The 24,868-nt window shown below is 42.4% G+C and overlaps 1 protein-coding gene across 1 annotated transcript in view; it reads left to right on the top strand.

Annotated features, from left to right (window-relative positions):
- RGS6 (regulator of G protein signaling 6) overlaps positions 1 to 24,868 on the top strand; it is a 242,709-nt gene that overhangs the window by 136,241 nt on the left and 81,600 nt on the right. The window contains exon 2 of the mRNA XM_056852259.1: positions 1,400 to 1,499. Within this exon, the coding sequence (XP_056708237.1) occupies positions 1,400 to 1,499 (100 nt within the window). The remainder of the gene's footprint in view (positions 1 to 1,399; positions 1,500 to 24,868) is intronic.

The raw sequence follows: 24,868 nt of genomic DNA, 5'->3' as shown, positions 1-24,868 counted from the left end.
GTTTTCCACTCCCTCATTCATTCGTCTACAGAATTTATTATCCTTAGAGAAGATGAAGCCCATATTTTTTTAAAAGAACACACTTTTAGCATGTTGGTGGAAGAAGATAAATGTTTGCTCTGTGATTTATATGAATCCTAATTTATATTTATTTAATTTATATGAATCCTAAAAGTTCAGAATAGATGGGCATTTGGAATAAATTTAGGGTCCCAGTACATAAATTGTGTGATCCACAAACCATGTGCTTTTGTTGAGTTTATGTGTTCTTAGTTTGCTGACTGAAAGTCATTGGCCCAGAGAGAAAGCCCCTGTGGAATATTGATTTCCCATTGAATGAGAGCTGCAAAGCATGAGAGGTTAATCTATGGGGATTTGAATGAATAGCAGCAAGCCCTACCATTCACACATGGCTTGTTTGCTGGTGGATGTGAGTGAAATAATAAACTGAAAACTCTAACAGTTTAATAGACGAAGAAGAAATCCCAAGGGACAGACTGAAGATCCTGTCTTGTCATTCCAGTGGCTGTTTCCTTTGTATACCACCAATACTAATAGATGAGGTAAGTCGGAAAGCAGTACATAGTCCTTGTTGCTGAAAAGTGATCCAGTGGATCCCATGCAAGGGCACCAAAAGGAACCACAGGCATTGAAGATCAGTAACAGAGGCTCGCCTCTGTCAAAATATCCAAAAATATCACCAGGTCTGTGCATTGTACACATGCATTCTTGATGTGGTTTTGTTGACACCATCTTGTGCAATGTATACGCTGATGTTTTGGGGTTTCAAAAAATGAGTGACAGACACTTATACTTTTATGATTCATGAACAGTTTAATGGTATAGTGTCAGATGCTGAGTGAAGTCAATGGCCTTAAAAGGAAAGATGGCACAGTAAACATATATCATTTGTATATTGTATTATATTGTCCAAGCCATGTGTTATTTTATGTAATTCAGAAACCTGCATGTTATTCAACTGAAGATGGTTCAGTGGAAATATTTCCATACTTCTCTCATATTTGATAACCTTTTTATGATCCTTTTATGCTTTTATGTTCTTAGCACCATCAGCTCTGTCGGGGTTTTTTTTTTTATCATGGTTCCTTGAAACAACTGAGAAATTGGTGAAATGGTACAAGAACTTGTAGGTTATCCGGGCTGTGTGAGACACTGTCCTTCAGTGTTACTCCTCTGAAGATGCCTGCCACAGCTGCTGGCGAAACGTCAGGAAAGAAAATACCAAGACCACGGTCACACAGCCCGGATAAGAACCAATGAACACTGACCGTGAAAGCCTTCGACAATATTCTGGTACAAGAACCTTTACTGATATCGCTAAGTCTCTTTAGCCATTGGATTTTCAAGAATAATATTGTTTTTGTCTCTTGTTTGCCAGATAGAAGACATCATTACAAGAATGCAGGATGACAAAATGGGAGGAGTGCCCATCCGAACTGTCAAAAGCTTCCTGTCAAAAATCCCCAGTGTTGTCACAGGTACGTAGAATGTTTGAACGATGGTATGTCGCCATTAATGTTCCCTGCCCAATAACTAAGATCACAGGGAGAGGCCCTCCTGACTGTCCCATCAACAAAAGAAGCTAGTCTTGTGGGTACATGAAAGAGGGCCGTTTCAGTGGAAGCCCCATGGTTATGGAACAGCCTCCCGAGGGGAAGGGGTGCACTCCCAGTCTTTAGGAGGCAGCTGAAGACAGTTTTGTTCATGATGATATTTGATTAGTTCTTCTGTCTACTGGCAGATGATTTCAACTAGTGGTTTTAATTAATGTTTTACATAAATAAATAATTGATTGCAATTGATATACAGATGTGGCACTGCGACGTTTGTCCCAATTTATGTGGATGTTCTGACAAGACTTCAAGGGGACTGATATGGAGCACAAGTTGTTCAGCTGTGGGAACAGGTTGCATGCATACATAGATTTATTTAGATATTGATACCCTTCTTTTCTCACCAGTGGGACTCCAAAACCACTTACAATGTATCTACTCCTCCTTTTTATCCTTGCAACAAGATCCTAGGGAAGTAGGTTAGCCTGAGAATGTGAGACTGGGCCAAGGTCACTGGCCCAGCAAGCTTCATGGCAGAGTGGGTATTTGAGGGGATTTCCTAGTCCAGTGGTTTAACCAATACATTGTTGGCTCTCAAAGCAGGGCTAGGTGCTGTGGGCATAAACCCTGGAAATATCTGTGATTTGTTACAAAAGTGCCTTGATGGCAAGCGGAATGGTTTGACAAAACATGGAAATGTATATAGTTGTTGCAAATCGCTTGGATGATGTACTGTATTCTGCAATAAAACAGAACTTCCTCTGTCTAGCAACCCCAGAATTGGCAATTGAAATAAATTATGCTAATCAAAGTTGCACAATTATCACCCTGTTGGTATACTTTGTGTAGATGTCCAATGCTCTTTGATAATGTGAATCCATATGGAGGTCCACACAAACAGATCTAATAACTCAATTTAATGTCAAGTGATATTCTGAACATGAGTTCCTATTCAATTGTACCCAGCAAGTTTTCTTTGCAATTTAGTGAATGATCGTGTGTGCACATTGGAGCCACTGTGTGGCAGCAGAGCTGTTAAATCAGTACTTTTGCAGCTTTGCTGCCCATCAACACCGGAAGAGAATTAAGAGAAGGAAAAGCTTTTTATGTAGGGAAGTTTCCCCGCAGTGACTCCCACCAACTGCTTCAGGGCTTCCTTTGGATTATGCATGCCTTTCCTGCCAGTCAGAGGTCACCTCCTCTCCCCGTGCGTTTTGCCTGCATTTTCCAGATTTTGGCTAAAACAGCATCTGGAAAATGCGGGCAAAACACACGGGGAGAGCAAGGCGACCTCTGACGGGCGGAAAAGGCATGCATAATCAAAAAGAAACCCTGAAGCAGTCAGCGGGGATGACCGCAGGGAAATGTCCCTTCATAAAAGATCAAAGAAGCTCAGATTCTGTGTTTAAGACCATGTTTTGCACTCTACAGCACAACTGCAGTCATGAAGATTTTCAACTCTCCTGTGACTTCAACCTCATCTGCAGTCCCCAGATACTAAGTATGTAATATCATAAGCAGTTTGCAAGATTAGGCTTTCTGTGAAGAGAGTCTTTTGCCAAGAGTTGGTTATGCTTAAAAAAAGCACGGTGATGTGTGTCTAATGGCATGTTGGCAAACTTTGTATCTGAAAGTTCCTGGGGAAAAACAACTGCTTCATTTCATTTGAAAACGTATCTCATGAGCTCGAGTGCAGAAGACACAAGTCAAGTTGACTTGATGTGTATTTAGCCAAGAAAAGGGATTGCTGGTTTCCTTCTTTAATATTTATAGGCTTGATTAAGCAGTGGGTCTAGCTATTATTAGGAGAACAAAGTAAAAAAACACGATCATTTCTAAGCTGATTATATTTATCATTATGCAAGACTGGTATTCTGAAAACTGGCCTCTTGCATTCATGTTGAGCATTAGCTGCTATATAACTTTCCCACTTTCTAGTTTAATAAATATGCTATTCCAGCCTATTTGTTAGGTAGAGACCAGATTCTTCCTTTCGAGTTCTGCTCCTGATATGGAAGAGCACTCCCCCCACCCCAAGCACTGGAAGCATTTCTATGGGAAAATGTGATCCTTCTATTACATAGATTGCTTTTATGATTGCCACATAGAAGGCTGTGATTGCTATGTAGAAGGTGATAGTGTCACTATTGCACATAGTGTCCTCCATGCTGTGTTTGTTACAGCTGGTGGAGAAGAAAGAGGAAGAATGTGTATTCCCAATTACTATTTGTATGTGTATGGAGGGGAGGGGAGGCAGCATGATAAAGCCCAGTCTCATCAGATCTCAGAAGCAGGGTCGGTACTTGAAATGGAGACTGCTAAGGAAGACTCTGCAGGGAAAGGCAATAGCAAATCACCTCTGCTTCTCACTTGCCTTAAGGGGGTCACCATAAGTTGACAGAATGGTTTCCAATTGGCAAAGGTGTTAGACAAGGATGTATTTTATCTCCCTATCACTTCAATCTCTATGCAGAACATATAATTATGAAAGCTGGGTTAGATTTAAATGAAGATGGAGTGAAAATTGGAGGGAGGAACATTAACAATTTGAGATAAGCTGATGAAACTACATTACTGGCAGAAAATAGTGAATACTTGAAATGACTACTGCTGAAAGTTAAACAAGAAAGTGCCAAAGCAGGACTACAGCTGAACATCAAGAAGACAAAAGTAATGACTACAGGAGAATTACACAACTTTAAGGTTGACAATGAAGATATTGAAATTGTTGAAGACTTTCTATTCCTTGGCTCCATCATCAACCAAAAGGAAGACTGCAGCCAAGAAATCAGAAGGAGATTGAGACTGGGAAGGGCAGCCGTGAAGGAGCTAGAAAAGATTCTGAAGTGTAAGGATGTGTCACTGGCCACCAAGATTAAGTTAATTCATGCCATCGTATTCCCTATTACTATGTATGGGTGTGAAAGCTGGTCATTGAAGAAAGCTGATAGGAAGAAAGTAGATTCCTTTGAAATGTGGTGTTGGAGGAGAGTGTTACGGATACCATGGACTGCCAAAAAAAACAAATCCGTGGGTTATAGATCAGATCAAGCCTAATCTGACCCTAGAAACTAAAATGACTAAACTGAGGCTATCGTATTTTGGTCACATTATAAGATAAGAGTCACTAGAAAAGACAGTCATGCTAGGAAAAGTTGAGGGCAGAAGGAAAAGAGGAAGACCCAACAAAAGATGGATTGACTCAATAAAGAAAGCCACAGCCCTCAATTTGCAAGATCTAAGCAAGGCTGTCGAAGATAGGACATTTTGGAGGACATTGATTCATAGGGTCGCCATGAGTTGGAGGCGACTTGACGGTACTTAACACACACACACACACACACGTAAGTTGTCTGTGACTTGAAGGCACTTTACACATACACATATGTGTATGGGAGCAATCAAATAGTCCTCATTATTTTTAAGTTGAACATTTTGTACATGGGCATTTGAGCCAAACAAATCTCAGACCCTCTGCAAAGTTAGGTGAGAGAGGTGCTATATAAATGCCCTAAATAAATAAATGATATTTTTATTTGTTTCATTTATATCCTGCCCCCATTCCCAGCAAGCTGGGCTCAGAGCACAACATTAAAATTCTGAAAAACATCAGATAAAACATACTTTTAAATTACATCCTCCAACCAATACTATAAATTATTAGTGAATGTTTGATTTCTACCTGATAGTAAACCCTGGCTGAAGTTGTCAGGTTGCATCCTGGAGAACCTTCTGTGCCTTTAACAGCTCTTTAGATGCGAAGAAAGCCACAGGCATGGCCCCTCCTGCCCCTATTCCTGGGTTCCATTGATCACCCTCTTCCCTAGGTTTGCCAGCTTTGTCACCAGCTCTGACAAAGAGTGAGAGGATGTATGATCAAGAAGGATCCTGTGTGAGGGAAGTGAACTGAGTTTGCTTCCCTAAAGGAAATAGCTCCATAGTAAAGGGGGTGATTTCTAACCAGATTTAAGGAAGAAAACTGGGAAACTGTGTGTTTTGTTTCCTGCCTCTGCCAACATTAGAAATATTGTTTCAAAGAAGCTTTTGTCAGTTCAACTAAGCATTGACTTCCAATTGTTCTCTATTTCAAAAGTAACAATACCTGTCTGTGTAATACATCAGCTACAAGACTGAATACAAAATATCTATTATTTATAAATATCCTAAGTTTCCTCATTCCTGTTGTTGTTTTACCTGTTATGTTTATTCCTGAAACTTCCCTGACATCTTGACTACCATTTCCCCAAAAGAGAATAATAAACAGTTTTGAGTTTATAATTCAGTAAGCATTTTGTGTTTCATATTCTGACTTATACAAATAAAGATTTGTGGGCGGACTCCTCCTCTTCCTAAGTGTGGGACAGAAAAACAATGTGAGAGACATTTCTTACATCTCTGGAGTGAGTGTGGTGAGGAATAAAATAAATATAAGTTCATCATAGCTGCTTCAGGAATGAAGGCTGAGTTTTTCTGAGCGTGAGAAGTTGTGTTCCTGATGAAATGCAGGGGGAAAGTAAAACAAAAGCTTGCTTGTGTGGAGAGCTTCCTGCTACCGTTGACCCAAAGTATAACAGAAGGGAGTTGCTTTGCTTTGCTTTCTTTAGCAAACTTTGTTTTACTTCACATAACTGTAAGGCTTTTCCCTCACTGGTGCCAACCCCTGGCCTTCAGCCATTGTGCCACTTTACTTCCCCGGGGTCTCCCCAGGCCTCAGAATAGGAAAGGGAGCACAGGGTCGCACCACCCAAGTCCTCCCTCTTTCCTGGAGCAGCATTCCTCCAACATATGGCACATTCCTCCTTTCTACCCTTCCCTGGTTGTTAGGGTTGCCAACTGCCAGGTAGTAGCAGGAGATCTCCTGCTAATTCAACTGATATCCAGCCGATATAGATCAGATCACCTGGAGAAAAATGGCCGCTTTGGCAATTGAACTCTATGGCATTGAAGTCCCTCCCCTCCCCAAGCCCTGCCTTCCTCAGGCTCTGCCCCAAAAATCTCCCGCCGGTGGCGAAGAGGGACCTGGCAACCCTACTGGTTGTGGAGCCACCATTTATGCTTCCTTCACACCCAGCCAATCAACCTCAGCCCCACCGCTCTGGCCTGAGCCATTATCTAGGACAGGGATTGGAGCACCACTTCCCCCAGTCACCTGTTCCACCCTTGCTGGCCCTCCCACTTTCTCTCACTGGCCAGTTCCTGGGAGGCCTTCCCTGCCTGGCTCCTCCCAGGTTCTTGCATAGCTGACTCTTTCTCTGTCCTGCCCAAGCCACCATAGTTGGGATTCTGCTGACTGCCTCCATCCTTGCAGGCTAGCCCAATGGCCTCTGAGGCTTGCTCTTCCCCTGCATCTTCTTTGTTGTCCTGGTGCTGGGAGATAATATTAACAGCCAATGCACAAAGCTCCAAGGCCCAGGAGTGAGTCAGCGAGGCCCATGGCCAGTTGCTGCAGCTACCTGCTGCCCAGGGTCCAGTCCTGGGTGTTCTGACCAAGTATGGAGGAGGTGGGTGGGGCTCCTGTAGCGATGGGGAAGTCCCTGACTGCCAGTCACCTCGGAAGTCCCTAACTTTGCTGCGGCCACCTTGGCCGAGGATGAACCAGGCGCTGGCCCCAGACATTAACCTTTATAAAATGGCTTTCTGCAGCAAGATTGTAGGGCTTAGAATGGATGTATGTTGACAGTGAAAAGGCTTTCTAAAACCTAGCATTCAGTCAGTCATTGCAATTAGTCCATTTCTGTTTGAACCCCATACAAAACATAAGACTCTGGTGTGTCTTGTTACCATGCTAGCAGTAAGTAAGCCAATGCACCTGACTGATTTTTGGTGAACCCTTACATTGTAGTTGCTTCACATTGTACATACATTGTAGTATGCAAGGTTTGGGACATATTAATGGCCTTTTGGGACTTTTTATTTACCTTTGATTTTTCAGACGGCTTGGGGCTACATCAGGACCATTAAATTATGTTTTGGGTTTCTCAGAGGTGCTTTGGAGAAACGGGTAGACAATGTGCTTGTATATAATTTGTACTTCCCGACAGCGGCATTGTATTTTCTCTGATCCCACAAGGGAAATTATATGAAGAAGCAGGCTTCCTTGCACAGCTCATGTGACTATAGATCAGCATCTGGATACACATTCACGTCTGCACAGCAAGGCTCATTCATCTGGCTGGAGGTGTCCTTTGGTGGTGATTGGGATGCATATCCTTTCCCAGAGCTCACCTATTACTTGAGCTAGATCAGGGCTGTTGATTTGAAAAAGGGAGGGAGACAGAAAGGAAAAGCATGACAATTTAAAAAAATCTTCCAACAGAATTTTTAAAATCAGCAGTGCATATTACACTGCCCTTGTTGCAGAAACATCTTTTACAAGTGTTTTTCTTCAAAGGATTTAAATGGCTTCCTCAACTTTTATTATTTTAAGCATACACACATTTTATTGCCATCATTGATACTGTAACAGAGCCATCCTAACCAGGTCTACACAGTGGTACGACTACCAGAACAGCGTTCTTAGGATTGCACTTTAAAGCATTAGTAATAGTAAGGAGGGAGAGGAACTGCTCCAAACAAACATGTGGGGCTTCAGAGGTATCCTTAACGTTCCTTCAGTTTGTTGTCTGTCCTAATCCTGCTAGATAATGTGGACTAGCAGCAGTCAGCACAAGGATTGGCACATCGGTAGGTGGATTTTGGATAAGAAGTGCAGTCCCTCACAAAATTCTATAACTGGAAGTATCCTGTAAAGCTTAACTGCACACACCTAATTTAATTCAGTATTAATTCACAGGGATCAGGCTTAAAGCCTCTGGAATGTATTAGACAGAGAGAAGGGATGAACCCCCCCCCCCCCCCGTAAGCAATTATAAAATGGAGGGAAACGATTTGGTAATAGAATTACAAGGGCAATTTATCAGTTACATTAATGATCAAATTGTACATGAGCCAACAGTCTGTGACACTCAATGCCAGTACAACACTAGGATATATTAACAAACGGGTGCAGGAGTGGAAATTCATACTAAATTGCCTATTCAGCATTGGTAAGATCCCATTTGGCATCCATTTGGCTGCATTTTGATTCAGCTGAGCTGAGCTGGGGGCTACAGGCAGGGGTGAGTTTAAACATTGCCTTTTTTAAAACGCTGGGAAGCCTAACTAAACTGAGAATTTAATTGAGGTTTGCTGGGAGAGGGTTGTGATTGTTGTGCCAGTGGGTGATTAAGGTTGATTGCTGCCTGAAAGCTTGATTGTTCCCTTGTTAAGTGGGATTGTTGTGATTGGAGCTTGTGTCTGAGAGGTGGGGGCTGTGTGCATTTAAATTCCAAGGCTCCTGCTTGCCAGAGGGCCTGGCAAGTAATAATGGGAGACTTCAACTTCCCTCATATTGATTGGATAAATGTATGCTCCAGTCAAGCCAAAGAGATAAAAATTTTAGATATCCTAAATGACTGTGCCCTCGAACAGTTGGTCATAGAACCAACCAGAGGGGAGGCGATCCTGGATTTAATACTCTGTGGTGCTGCCAGTGATTTAGTGCGGGATGTGGATGTAGTTGAGCCAGTTGGCAATAGTGATCACAATGGCATCAAATTTAATTTAGATGTAAGTGGGAAAGTGACTGGGAAATCTCACACAATTACCTTTGACTTTAAAAGAGGGATCTTCTCTAAAATGAGAGAACTAGTAAAGAGGAAGTTGAAAGGAACAGTTAGGGGGGTTAAATCTCTTGAAAAGGCTTGGGGTTACTCAAGTCCACATTACTAGAGGCTCAGCTAGCTTGTATACCGCAGGTCAGGAAAGGTAGTAATAAGTCCAAGAGGTCACCACCATGGCTAACGGGTAAGGTGAAGGAAGCAATTAGAGAAAAAAAGTCTTCCTTCAGAGACTGGAAGGTTTGCCCAAACGAGGTGAACAGAAGCAACACAAACTTGCACAAAGGAAATGCAAGCAGATAATTAGAGATGCAAGAAAAGATTTTGAGGGGCATATTGCTAAACACATCAAAACAAACAATAAGTAATTCTTTAAGTATATTAGGAGTAGGAAACCAGCTAGGGAAGCGGTTGGACCATTGGATGACAATGGGAGTAAAGGAACTCTAAGGGAGGATAAAGCGATTGCTGAAAAACTAAATGAATTCTTCTCATCTGTCTTCACTAGTGAAGATACAGGGCAGATTCCTTTTCCTGAACAGAGATTTTGGAGAGGGGAAAATGAGGAACTGAGGCAAATAGTGGTAACAAGGCAGGAAGTCCTAGAACGTCTAGACAAACTGCAAATTAACAAGTCACAGGGACCAGACGGTATTCATCCTAGAGTTCTTCAAGAACTCAAATGGAGAATTGCTGAACTTGTAATTAATATATGTAATATGTCCCTTCGATCAGCCTCTGTACCAGAGGACTGGAGAATGGCCAATGTAACACCCATTTATTAAAAAGGTTCCAGGGGGGACCCAGGAAATTACAGGCCAGTTAGCTTAACGTCTGTTCCGGGTAAATTAGTGGAAAGCATTATTAAAGATAAAATTGTCAAGCATATAGAAGGGCAAGGTCTGCTGGGCAAAACCCAACATGGCTTCTGTAAGGGTAGGTCCTGTCTCACTAATCTATTGGAGTTTTTTGAAAGCATCAATAAGCATGTGGACAGGAATGAGCCTGTGGATGTTGTGTATTTGGATTTCCACCAAGCTTTTGACAAAGTCCCCCACCAAAGACTGCTAAGCAAACTTCATAGTCACAGGATAAGAGGACAAGTCCTCTTATGGATTGAGAGCTGGCTGAAAAATAGGAAGCAGAGAGTAGGAATCAATGGTCAGTTCTCACAATGGCGGGATGTGAGCAGAGGGGTTGGGACCGGTGCTTTTCAACCTGTTCATCAATGACCTGGAGTTGGATTTAAACAGTAAGGTGGCCAAGTTTGCAGATGACACCAAATTGTTTAGGGTGGTTAAAACAAGATCGGACTGTGAAGAGCTCCAGAAGGATCTCTACATACTGGAAGAATGGGCATTAAAATGGCAAATGAGATTCAATGTGAGTAAGTGTAAAGTGATGCATATTGGGACAAAAAATCCCAACTTCACATATACACTGATGGGATCTGTGCTGGTAGCGACAGACCAAGAAAGGGATCTTGGGGTAGTAGTGGATAGCTCACACTGTCAACCCAGTGTGCGGCTGCTGTAAAAAAGGCAAATTCCATGCTGGCTATAATTAGACGAGGAATAGAGAATAAAACTGCTGATATCAAACTGCCCTTGTACAAATCTATGGTGAGACCACACTTGGAATACTGTGTACAGTTCTGGTCACCACACCTAAAAAAGGATATTACAGAGCTTGAGAAGGTGCAGAAAAGAGCAACCAAAATGATTAGGGGACTAGAGCAACTGTCCTATGGGGAGCGGTTAAGACGCTTAGGGCTGTTTAGCTTGGAAAGAAGGAGGCTGAGGGGAGACATGATAGAGGTCTATAAAATTATGCATGGTTTGGAGAGGGGACAGGGAGAAGTTTTTCTCCCTCTCCCATAATACTAGAACACGGGGTCATCTGCTAAAGCTGGAGGGTGAGAGATTCAAAACAGATAATAGGAAATTTTTCACACAACACATAGTTAAATTGTGGAACTCCCTGCCCCAGGATGTGGTGATGGCTGCCAGCTTGGAAGGCTTTAAGAGGGGAGTGGACATATTCATGGAGGAGAGGGGTATTCATGGCTGTTAGTTAGAATGGATATTAGTCATGCTGCATACCTATTCTCTCTAGTATCAGAGGAGCATGCCTAATATTTTGGGTGCGGTGGAACACAGGCAGGATGGTGCTGCTGCACTCGTCTTGTTGGTGGCTTCCTGGAGGCACCTGGTTGGCCACTGTGTGAACAGACTGCTGGACTTGATGGGCCTTGGTCTGATCCAGCAGGGACTTTCTTATGTTCTTATGTTATGTTCTTATCCTCATTTGGTTTAGTTATGTCTCTCAAAAATAACAAAGTCTAGACACCAAATCATAGGAAGAACAGGACGTTCTGGGCATGCGCAAATGATTACATTGCATGCCAACAAGAAGTGGGAATATTGTTATTCATACTAACCTCAGAGACCAAACCCTTGTTCAGGAATTTTGAAGTGTATACAACATAGGTGTGTAAAAAGAAGCAGGATTGTACCCATTGCCCTGCTTCTGGGCATCCATATTTGCAGCAATACATTTCAGAAACCTATTGTGTGTAAAGTGCCGTTAACTCACAGCTGATTTATGGCAACCCAGTACTATTTTCAAGACAAGAGACTAACAGAGGTGGTTTGCCACCTCTGCATAACAACCCTGGTATTCCTTGGTGTTCTCCCATCCAAATACTAACCTGGGCCGACCTTGCTTAGGTTCTGATATCTGACGAGATCAGGCTAGCCTGGGCCATCCAGGTCAGGGGACAGAAACCCATTAAACCTGTTAAAAATGGAGTCTCAGGGTGAAAACGCATGGTCGTTTTATCCTCCTTTAATCCCTGTTTCAGCCAGGATTCAGCCAGGATCGAATGCATGCGTTTCACCTAATGTGCGTTCGATCCTGGCTAAAACAGGGATTAAAGGAGGATAAAGCGACCATGCGTTTTCGCCCTCAGTCATGTGTGCAAAGCCTCTGTGTATTACTGTCTCATGGCTTGCCTGCTTATCTTTCTAAAAGTGGCTGTAGTGGTTACACCGAGCAAATAACAGCAAGCAATTTCTGCTTGCCCTCAGCTTTTGAAGAAAAAAATAGAAGAGAAAGAATGGATTTGTGGTAAGCTTTTCTAGGGCCCTGGCAGCTGCCCAATGATGATGCCAGCCACTCATCAAATAGATCAGTTCCCAAGAGCATTCTCCAGTTTCATGGCTCTTCAGCATTGGAAATGTATACAGAAAGGAGCAATTTCTAGGGGACCCCTGTGAGGTAGATTGGGAGGGGAGGAGGGCATCGTTAATTTATTATAAGTAAATTCTAGAACACCAGCTATTGGCCAAGTGAAGATGACAAACATGGGACTACGGTTCCAAGTGGCAGAACAGTGATGAATTCTCCTGCCCCTCCTCCATAGCAGAATATACCCCCAATATGTTACGTATATCCCCTCCTTCACCTGTGACAGCCCATGCTGTGGAGCAGGGGCTGAGAAAATGGCATCAGGGCATTGAACAAATTTCACCCATGTCATCTGAGGGAGAACCGTTAATGCCTGGCTACTATTGTCAGTGGAAGCGTTAAAAAAGAAAATATCTATCTAAAAATGAATTGGCTATAAAAATATTTTTCCACATTTTTCTCTTTACTGCCCAGGATCTTTTATTGGTTATTTAGATACCTATTTATATACAAATATCAAAATATATAGTTCCTTTTTCTTTAGTTTCAATCTCAGTGTGACACTGCTCATGGCCGAATTGGCTACGTGAGCAGTATCACTAAAGTAAATTTACTGCCCAGGATCAAATTGTTCCAGTGTATTTGAACAAAAAAACAGCACTGTGTAGTGATCATGAAATTCTGATTTGGATCCATTGTGAGGGGGGAAACGATACTGTCTTAGAGCCATTGCCTTAATCAAAGTTGTATTTTTGATCCCAGTTCTCCCCAGTGGAGAACCACAGTATATCTTTCTTGAAATGTGCACTTAATTGGCTCCCATGTGACAATGCTGGTATTAAGCCACCAGATTTACAATGATGAATCCTGTAAGTGTTAATGCCTTAAGGACAAGGATCTGCAGCAAGAACAGGTGGGAATGGATAGTCTAGTGGGTTTTGGAAACTGTAAGCTTTGAAGTGAATGTGTGATAAAACATGTCAGAAATGAAGAAACATCTTGAGTGAAATGAAAATGTCTAAACAAAATTACTTAAACATGCCTGAAAATATTTCCATGTGGAATTTCTCTTTCCACTAAAACAAGTGTCAAAATATTGGCAACTCAGCTGGAAGCTTTCTTATAAGCTTTGCCACAACTGTATTGGGAAGGACTTTCAGGAAGATAACACTTGGGTTTAAATTCCTGAATGGGAAGGATATATGTGAGTGGGATCAACAAAGGACTCAGCCCACAGCCCTCAACCCTATTTAGGCTGGCCCTGTCTCCTTGCTCTCAGTAGCACTCCAAGAATACAACTCCAAGGATTGTCAGCAATTTTGTCAGGGTCATCAAAATATCATGGCCTAAAATACTAAATAGGTTGAGAATTGTAATCGTGGAAGAACTTTGTCTGCCCCCTCAAAGTTGCCCTGTGGAAAGCCACAGAAATCACTCTTGTTACCTGTGCTTTTTTATATGAAACCATGGAGGGTCATCTAAGGAGACCCTTTAACATGTGTCCCTGACAGTCTGAAATGTGGCAGGTAGCGTTAAGATCTAGAACCGCCTTAGTAGTGCTATAGTAGTTGGAACTCTAGTTCCAGTGGGATTCATCTAGACTTCTCTTTGGTGACCTTTACAATGGAGGCATCTGGAGCCTTATTTATTTCAGTGGGCATTTGGATGAATTATATTTTAAATTTTAAATGAGAAACAATAGTTCATCTGAATGGCTTCTATGCAGTCCCACATTGGGGGACTGCGCAAGCGCAGGCCAGCCACGGATAAGATTTGTTAGCTTCTAGCAAATTCTAAAGAGAGTGCTCCCCCCTCGGTCACATGCCCCAAGAGGGACGGAGCACTCTTCCCTCCAGTTCTCTTTCTGCCGCCACGGAGAGAGAATGTGTTAGCTAGTGCTCTAGTCATGGAATCCAAGAAAATTCCATTATTCAAGAACTGCACCTCTTGCAGCTCTAAAATGGCAAAGAATGATACTCACTCTGAGTGTCTCCTTTGCTTGGGAGAGGTCCATATTTCCTCAACCTGCAAGAGCCTCTCTAAGTTCATTCAGAATGCCTTGAGGATGAGATCTACTCGTCTGCTGTCTCATCTCTACAAGGAATCTCTTCGTCCAAGAGGTCAATCGGCTGAACCGAGTACTTCTGCGGGTAAGACTCATTCAGATCAGGGTCCCCCATCAAAGAAATCCAAACTGAGGGGTCCCTCCAAACAGCCTTCGTCGGTGATACTTAGCCCAGCGAAGTTCATTGCCCCGTCATCCCAGGATGGCCGCCCAGCAAAGTTCATTGCCCCGTCATCCCAAGATGGCCGCGGCCAGGGTTCTTCGCGCCAAACTTCCCGCCCAAGATCATCCCTAGATGTTAGAAGAGCCCTTCTCTTTTACATCAAAAGGTCTCAAGTTTTTCGCAAAGATGACAACCTGTTTGTTTGCTTTGGAGGACATAGGGTAGGTCATCGTGCCTTCCCTCAAACTCTTTCAAGGTGGATCACCTCTACCATCAAACTATCTTATGAACTTGCTCGTCAAGAATGTCATCCCATGATTAAAGCACATTCTACTAGGGCATATGCGGCTTCCAAAGCCTTCTCCTCGAAGATAGATCTCCGGAACATCTGCCGAGCTCCCACCTGGTCCACTCCCTCAACGTTCATGAAACACTACGCTGTGGATGTGGATTCAGTGAGAGAGGCAGCTGTGGGACGTGCCGTGCTGCAATCCTTATTCCGGTGATTGTTCCACACCCACCGTCCTGGTAAGCGAGCTCGCTACTCTCCCAATGTGGGACTGCATAGAAGCCATTCAAATGAAAAACAGAGTTTCACTTACCTGTAACTGTTGTTCATCTGATGGAACTTCTATGCAGTAACACATTCCCTCCCTCCTTCCCCGCTGTGGGACCGTTGGCTAGTCCTAGTGGTCGGTTCCGTGGCGGCTGGTTGGAGAACTGGAGGGAAGAGTGCTCCCTCCCCCTTGGGGCATGTGACCGAGGGGCGGGGAGATTGCATGCCCCAAGGGGAGGGGGAGCACTCTCTTTAGAATTTGCTAGAAGCTAACAAATCTTATCCGTGGCTGGCCTGCGCCTGCGCAGTCCCCCAATGTGTTACTGCATAGAAGTTCCATCAGATGAACAACAGTTACAGGTAAGTGAAACTCTGTTTTTTTCATTCTTGCCTGCATGTGGCCTACATTTTGGATTCGATATTCATGCATTGATTTTTAAGAGTTGTTCTATTTATTGTAAGCCGGTCACTTATACTCATGAGTAGTCTATAAATGTCATACATACATGTGTGTGCTCCTTTCCTCTCTCTATAAGAAGGTGCAAGGGCATCTTTAGTAGGCAATAACAGAACAGAGCAGTTGAGAAATTGTATTCCTGTCTTCCAGGCAGGCTCTCTATTATTCCCATGCCAAATCAAGTTGGGCAAAGCTCTCTCCATGTCCCATAACAGCCTTCTTCTGATTGATAAGATCCCCAGAGATGGGACTATGGGCGGGCCACAGACAGGGCAGACTGAAACTGACAGGCACCATGTGGGGAGTTGTGAAGCATCCAATCGATATGAGGAGCGAAGCAGGGCTTCCTTGAGTTTTCCCAACAGGGTAAGACTGTTGGGCCTGTGTTGGTGCTGTTAACTGAAGATCCAATTACAGCAGCATGCAAGGCTCATCCAGGAGACATAGTGACATCCGTGAGTACTTTCCCCCTCACTCCTGAACTCAGATGAGGAGAATATAATCCAAAGATAGAGTGTAGGACTCTTGACCCTGAATAGGGATTCATGATTATAAGATGGAATCTAGAACAGATCAATGATGCTGCTGAGACCCCACCCCAGGATTTTCTCAATTAAGGGAAACATTGGTCTGCAGTAAATTAAGACTGAAGGCTCAGAATCATTTCCACCACCACCCCTGCCTGCCCCCTCCCACTTGTTTAGAGGAGTTTAGCTAAGTAAAAGACCCACCATTCGGTGTTCATCTTATTTTGCCAAACCACACAGCAAATTTAATTTAGATTAGTTTTATTGGATTGTGTTCTCATCATTACCTAAGGAGTCCTGCGCTGAAATTCATTTCAAGGTTATACAGTGCAATTTATTTTATTTCTCTTTGTTTATTAGAATGTTCTGCCTTATTCAGAACAGCTTGTATAGGTAAAGCACATTGTCTTTCTGTGTATTTGGAGATGCAAATAAATGCAAAAGGTATTTGGAGATGCAAATAAATGCAAAAGAAAAGGAATGAAAAACAGTGGGATGAAACTTGGAGGCCAATGACCCAGCAGAGCAATGTATATATAGTATAGTGTAGCCACTCCCACCTCAATTAAACCAGAAATGTGTTTATTAGCCAAACATTAAAAATGAAATTATGTTATGTATAGAAAGAACACCCAATTTGCAGTTGAAATTATGCCAGCTGGCAGTGTAGCAATCTTGAGGTCTTGATAGCTGCAGATTAAAATTAAAAAATGCTAGAAGATCAAAAATACTTTCTCATATTTTTGTTACTGATAATTACTCTCTATTCACTAACTGCTAATGGAGCAATTAGGGCCCAGCAAAAATGTGGCTGTTTTCACTGGTGTGATGAATTCATTTTAACTGCGCAGATACGTCCACAGCATTTGTGTAAGGCTTTGAAACCTCTACTGGGAAGTCAATTGCCAAAATATTGTTGAGTTTTGAATGAAATCGTTTCTGTCAAAATCACTGCAGGTCCTGATCAAGTAGAACAGATTAGAGCTTTTTCCCAAGAAGTTCTCAACTCCATATTTGTATTTTCCACATTTGTAGTTCAAGTGGAACCCAAGCAGTCTCTTGCGTTTGCAGAAACTCATCCTTTCTCTATTTTTATGCACAGGAAAATATATATTTCAAATATTTCTGTCTTGCCTTCTACTTCAAGGAAGCCTTTGAGAATTTTGAGGCAACCTGCAAAATTAAAACAAGGTCAGAATGACCGGATCAGGGTTGCCAACCTCCAGGTAGTGGCTGGAGATCTACTGCTATTACAACTGAGCTCCAGCCGATAGAGATCAGTTCACCTGGAGAAAATGGCCACTTTGGTAATTGGACTCTATGGCATTGAAGTCCCTCCCCTCCCCAATCCCCACCCTCCTCAGGCTTCACCCCAAAAACCTCCCACCGGTGGCAAAGAGGGACCTGGCAACCCTAGACCAGACCGACATGTAACCCAGAGAAGCAAATCCAGCCAATCAGATTACCCGTGAATGTCAAGAATAAGTGGGAAGTCAATAGGAAATACCTGTAGCTGTGGGGCCCAAATTCTCTCCTACAGGATGCTACTTTGGCCTCAAGCTGAAGTGCCATTTGAGAAGTTGCATGGCGGGCCTCTCTGGAGAGGGAGCAGCACAAATGCAACAGTTCAACATTTTGATTTCCTCTGCCGGTGGTGTTGAGGTTGGACTGGGGATATGTGCTGAGAAGGATCTCCTCCATACTCCCTCTTTCACAGAGGACACTGCTATGAGTTAATACTTGTTAATGGTGGATACCTGGAAGAATGCCAGCTTGATTCTACCAGTGGATCAAGCAGCTGAACTGACCTTTGTAGTATTTTTTTAATTGTGACTTTCACCCATTTCAACCTATCCAAGTTCCTACAGTGGTATTATATTGATGGTCAGTTAATTCAAGGTAAAAAATATGGGGCATTTTCTAAACATTTTATGGTTGGGTTCTACGTTTATTTGCAGTTTCTGCATTCCCCTCTTGTTTCTGTTTGCCGCATTATGTATGTGGCATCATAGGCCCTTACAGGGCAAGCGGTGATTTTCAGTGACAGAACATCTGGTAAAGCACCAGATGCTTTTTGAAATCACTTCAGAGGACTGGAACTAATGGGTATTTTTTTAAAAAAAGATATCTGAGAATTAACTGTATGCAAATTACTTTTTGTGGATATAATTCATCACAGAAGGTAAAAGAGTTATTCCATCTGACAGAGAGCAGTATTAACATTTCAGTGTGCCCTGGATGTTGTAATAATTAATGTATGCTGGACTCTGATGTATCTTTGTGACAGTAGTCTTAACTGCATAAACAAGCTGTAAAGAGAGAATAAAGCACTCATTGATTAACCACTGCTGCTGTATAATGCAGCGTAAGGAGACAATAGTTTGAGTCTTATAAATGATCTATATGAGCAAAAGTCCCTTATAGGGGAGCGGCTCCATCCTGCTGAGATGATTTTCTACTGCTTTGTCATATTTTAGTTGTGCAACAGTTGCAGTTACTCTAGTCTGTTTCAAAGGAGGGCAAAAAGTCCAAGGGCATGTTACAGGGCAATCCTATGCAGAGTTACGTCATTCTAAGTCATAGGATCGCACTGTTAGTATCTTGCATACAACTTGTGTTGAAGGCAGTGGGATCACTTAATAAGATCCATGGGAAAATCTTTGCCCACTGACGCCCTCACAATCTAAAAATATTCCACTCCTTGTCTCTCCACATGTATCCGTGCTTTATGGGGGACACTGCAGAAGGACATGTGCTTTTACAAAGTATCTATAACGTTTTTATTCCTGTAACATCCCCCACTCCCGTGTGCCTTAAACATTGTATATGTGTGCATTTGCAACAGTTTGAAAGGAGGATTTCCTGCTGCTGTTTTGTAAACAGCAGGGAAGTTTTCAAATAAGCTGTGTGTGTGTGTGTGTGTGTGTGTGCAGGAAGTTATCTAACTAGATATATTTATAGTGCCTGAGATGATATGTAGTGGAAAGGGTTTTATCAGCACAAGTTGTGATGGGCGTGTGATTGATATATTGCTAAACGAAAAGGGAGATATGTTCATCAACACATAGGCATATTGTCAAAACCTTCACATTGTGCTATCATGTCATTGCATAAGACGCATAGGAAGTGTAAATGAACACGGCATGTTAGAAATGCAAAGCAGTAGTGAGGAGACTCAAAGTGCCCGGAAAGAATATTTGAGCACTTCCAAGAATGGCCTAAAACAGGGCTTCTGAATAAACTTGGCTTTGAATTTAGTGATTGGTGGGTACAAAGAGTATGGCTCTTTCCCATGTTACCATCATCACAATCCCTTCCAGCCTTGGGAAAGTTAATTCCTGGGATCAAGGCATCACTAATCTGGAGTGATTTTAAAAGCATCTGGTACTTAACCAGATGATCTTTCAACAGATATCACTGCTTGCCCTATAAGGGCCTACGATGCACTCAACACAGTGGCCACCTTCTTAAAGAGGCTCATAGAGGCTAATTGCCATGTGGTGGGGGAGCAGTGCTGAGGATGGGGCAGGGAGTGAAATCGTCCTCTCCCCCCTCTTCCATTCATGCAGCTTTGCCAACAGAAGAGGGAAGAAGATTGGTTTTAATCTCTTCATTCCCTCCACACTACAACTCCTTGACCCATACCCAGGTCCTGTGATGCTGGGAATCAACTTTTCCAGGACTGCATGCATCCAGTGACAGGTTACTGGATCAAATCTATGACCTGATTTCTGTATTTTCCAACAGCAGTTTAAAAAGCCAAACGCAATACACATAGCATTGAACTCCGTGGTAATTTCAAGAAATCTGGTTTGTACCCTCTGTTTCTAACGTTTCAATCATCAAAGCCAGCTTGGTAGCAGCTTCTCATTCAAGTGGGCATTTTGCAGAGAGAATTTGGAAAGTGTTCATAAATACAGGGGAAAGAAATAGTAAACGTTTCCTTGATGTTTTGGGATGGGTGTATGGATAGATAGGCAGATAATCACTGAAATGACAAGCAAAGATCCAAATGATAGATGACAATTTTATTAAACGTAATTGATATGGATCACAAGGATATCACATCCATATATAAGAGAACATATAATTGGTATATATTGTCAGTCAGTTTGTACTCCTACTGAATGTATACAGAGCAGAGTGTTACTGTGTTTTTAGCGATAATATATCAGTCTATATAGATATGCTAACGAATTAGTGGACTTTTGCCTTCTGGTTATTCAGCAAAACAATATGCAGTAATTCTGGCATATTGTTAGTTTCTGTGTGTGTGTGCATGCCGTCAAGTCACTGCTGACTTATGGCGAAACCGTAGGGTTTTCAAGGCAAGAGACATTCAGAATGGTTTGCCATTGGTTGCCTCTGCGTTGGCTGAGAGAGTTCTGAGAGAACTGTGACTGGCTGAAGGTCACCCAGCAGGCTTCATATGGAGGAGTGGGGAATCGAACACAGTTCTCCAGATTACAGTCTGCCGCTCTCAACCACTATACCACGCTGGCTCTCAATTCTGGCATATTCGCCATTTGAAAAACCCAGACTACCAACTATAAGCTCAGCATTCAAATGCATCAAAAGAGTCCTTGTCCAATAGGCAGAAGTGGTAAGCTTTCTCCTTTATTCAGAGGCAACATTTTGGTCTTTGACTATTCAAGTATGACATTTGTTTTCTTTGTACAGCCCTGGAACACTTCATCCTTTAGAAGCAGGAGTCTAGCACCAAATCGTAGTTAAAATTATCCGGTAAAACTAAGAACTTTGGGAGGTGGCGCTATTGTCGTCAAAGACAGCCCAAGGTAGAACACTGTTGATTCTGTTTCTCTGTGGAAAACACCAAAGAAAATTAATGATGGTGTACTTAATTTTGACACCTCAGATCTGTATTACATGGTGTGTTCATTTAGCCTGTATATATACAGTATGACTTTGCTGATGTCACTCCACAGCTTTTATAAAATAGAAAGCTAAAGCCTTAGACTGCTCCTTAAAATAGCAAGTTTCCATCTCAGGCACTGAAGCAAGAAGCCCAAAATATCTGCTACAATCATTTATTTCCAGATCTACAAAGTACCACGTGTAGTATTTATTCATTACCTGCAAAGCTTATGAATTGCTTCTTCATAAAATACACAAAGAAAAGTATAATAAAACAAAGGATTAAAGCAGCATTTCTTTTAACAACAAAAAATACTTCCTAGCATTTAAACCATTTAAAAATCAAGCTAGAATCAATTAAATGATTTAATTTTTTAATAATGCTATTGTTTTATTTAAAAAACAAACACTTATAACTGTCATTAGTAACAGTCTCTGCCTGTGGCACCTGAAGTGGCATGCAGTCAAAATATTCAAAATAATACAACAGCAAAATCATATATTAAAGCAAGATAGAAAGCAGAACAAAAAAAATACGATAGCAGGCTGCAATTAAAAACAAACAAACACAATTTTCACTACAGTTTAAAGTCCCAGCTTCCCGGATATTTTTAATAATTGTGCTCTTAACTTGATGCCAAAAAGAGTCCAAGGATGTCACATTTTAATTGTGTCCTTCTTCCAATGAGCTCACTATGGCTTGTGTGGTCCTCCTCTATTTTACTTTTTCACATTAACCCTGCAAGATAGGTCAAACAAAGAGAATATAACTGGCCCAGGGTCATCCAGTGAGCTTTGTGGCCAAGTGGGCATTTGAACCCAGGTCTTCCTGATCTTAATCAAGCACTAACCACTTCTTCACATATGGTAAATTCCCTAGAGAGGGAACTATTTCATAATTATTTAATAACAATCACATTGTCCCATTTTGGAGGGCCAAACCAAATGTTCTTAACCACTGATTTATACATGGGGGGGGGGGGTTCTTGGAAGTCCTTTAGTTTGGCTGTAGTATGCAAGATTCTTTAAGAGTAATGATTATTTGCATTCACATTGTCATATATCTAATTCCAAACTAGACTATAGTTTGTGGATTAATAGAGCCACAAAATGGAGCAAGGGGCAGATAGGGGATTTCATTACAAATATAAAGAAAGTGCTAAGTTTGCAGACAAATCTGAAATGTGAAAAAATACATTGGGGAATTGAAACTGTCCAAAATATTAGAAACAACTCTTGTAACTTTAAGAATGCTCATTGAGTTCTCAGTCACCATTTTGGAGATTGCTAGTCAACAACAACAACATTGCTACATTTTCCAAGCCTCAGTTTCTGTAAAGCAAAGCCATGAAGGGGAGCAGAGCTGGACTTGGAAGCTAAACCAGGCCTGGAAAGGGTATTGACCCCTTCCGCTGTTGTGTCCCCTGATGGAAAGGACTTTCTGGAGAAAGGCCCAATGGCAACCACTGGAGACTCACTAATCACACCACTTGGCCCAGCCTGGCCTATGCAATAGGCCCCAGCCTAGCGGTCACCACACAACTCAGCTGGACAGGGGGAACAGATGGGGATAAGAGAAGAAAGCAGAAAAAGGGGAGAGGCAATAGGGGGTGTCAGGGAAGGGAAGAGAAAATAGTGGGGGAGGGGATTCAGAGGAAATAAGATGTCCCTTGCAAGTCCTTGTGGGAAATACCTTGTAATACCTATTCTGCAGGATTCTTAACCAAGGGGCAATGTATAGAAGAATACAAAAATGGGGGGGGGGGACTAACAGCTGAGCTTAGGGTTACCAGGTCCTCCTTAGCCACCAGCGGGGGATGGGGGTAGGGTTGCCAGATCGGGGTTGGGAACCTCTTGGAGATTTGGGGATGGATCCTGGGGAGGATAGGGGCTTCAGTGTGGTACAGTGCCATAGAGTCCACCCTCCAGAGCTTCCATTTTCTACAGGGGAACTGATCTCTGTAGTCTGGAGATGAGCTCTAATTCCAGGGGATCCCCAGGTCCCACCTGGAGGTTGGCATCCCTAGCTGAGCTGACCAGCGTTTTTCACCCGAGCTGTTAGAGCCCTTTCAGCACATTATTCTTTTCCTGGATTAATTTTCTGTTCAGTTGCCTATTTTGTGATCTCATGTCTGTAACAGCCTTTGAGCGAGTCTGAATGTTCAATCTTTGCAGCTAAATGTCTGCTGCTCTTCTCCCTCCAAAATGACTTTTCTCTACGGATTACTGTAAATAGACATTTGATCAATTTCAGATCAGCTTTGCTCAAGATGAAAGGTTAAGCAGCATTCCAAATTGTTAATGACTGATAATTCAAAATCAGTGCGTCCACTCTGGATGCTGGCAATATGCCCGTAGCCTTATATTGAATTTCTTTTTTAAAATAAGCAATAATGGATGGTTCACAGACCCATGGTTGTTTTTGCTATTTTCTGTACAACAGTGCCACCTGGTGGCCAAGGAGACAGACTGTTTCTGAAAAGAGACATCATCTGCAAAAAAAGAAGAAGAAGAAGAATTTATATCATATCATATACAGGGAGAGTTTGTGTAAAGTGCTGCCGAGTCGCAGCCGACTTATGGTGACCCAAGCAAGGAGCTTTCATGGCAAGTGAGAAGCAGAGATGGTTTGCCCTTGCCTTCCTCTGATATACAGGGAGGCTTTGCCATTAAGGCGAATGTTGGAAATTTGACCCCTGCTAAAATTTAGTCACTGACCAGGGATATATAATGAAGAAACATCCCAGTCAAGCTGATGGCCTATGAATATTTGACAAGAAGTTACTTTCATCAGAATTTTCGCTGTAGCATGTGTTCCATATAATAAGACTCCTAGCTAGTTTCAAAAGGGCTTTACCTGAGAAGAAGCTTAGCAGGATGCAAAGGCATGTGAGAAGGACAAGGGATGGAAGCTTGGATGCGGGGGAGGAATGAACGGATAAAACAAAGAGCCGTGCAGCTTTTGCTTTTTATGAGAACTTTTATGGTGCATGATCAGCAGAGATTGCCAGGAGTAAGTTTCTTGCCTGAGGCAGGGTTGATTCATACTTCTGCAGCAGAGGTGGATTTAGATGGTAGCATATGTGGGATGCTGGTTATATAACATTTGATAATGGAAATGAGGGCTGCATATGGAGGAAGGGACAGTCCAGAGCATTTACTTTTGTACCCTCTTTTTCGTTGGTAAGATGTAGCATCCAACACAGATGAGGACTGTAGGTACGTTCTTGCACCTGATTCTTGTTTGTTAGTGCATAGTCACATATAGTTGTACATATAATGGTGAGATAGTGTATGTTTCGGTACTTGTGAATGTTTGAATCTGTGTGACTAAGTGTTTTTTTATCTCATGGTTTTAAATTAAGAGTGGTCATAATTTACATGTTGAATTAGTAATGCATGAACAATCCATAGACGTGGCTCCCAGTCTTTCTGTATGCGTAAACTTTTATATAAACATACAATTTCTCCATATGTATTGAAGCACATACTGTCTATAGCTAGGGTTACCAGGTCTCCTGCTTTAGCAGGAGACTTTCTGTCCAGCACCAGCCCTTCTCATCACCACTCAGCTGGGCAGTGGGAGAAAAACAGGGAGGATGAGGGGCAAGCAGTAGCATGCTGTCATGATGATGTCACTTCCAACACAGTTGGAAATGATGTCACTGCGTCACCGGTGACGGTCTAGGATTTGGTCAAAACACTGGTTAAACCATAGTGTTTTGGCCCAACATCATCACCAGATGTGACAATATGTCACCAGTTATGTCAATAAGTTGTCAGCAAGCCCCCCCCCCGCCCCAC

This window comes from Euleptes europaea, chromosome 6 (assembly GCF_029931775.1).
Source record: "Euleptes europaea isolate rEulEur1 chromosome 6, rEulEur1.hap1, whole genome shotgun sequence".
Taxonomy (NCBI): Eukaryota; Metazoa; Chordata; class Lepidosauria; order Squamata; family Sphaerodactylidae; genus Euleptes; species Euleptes europaea.
Note: the sequence above shows the minus strand (reverse complement) of the source record. Positions and strands in the feature narration are given on the sequence as shown.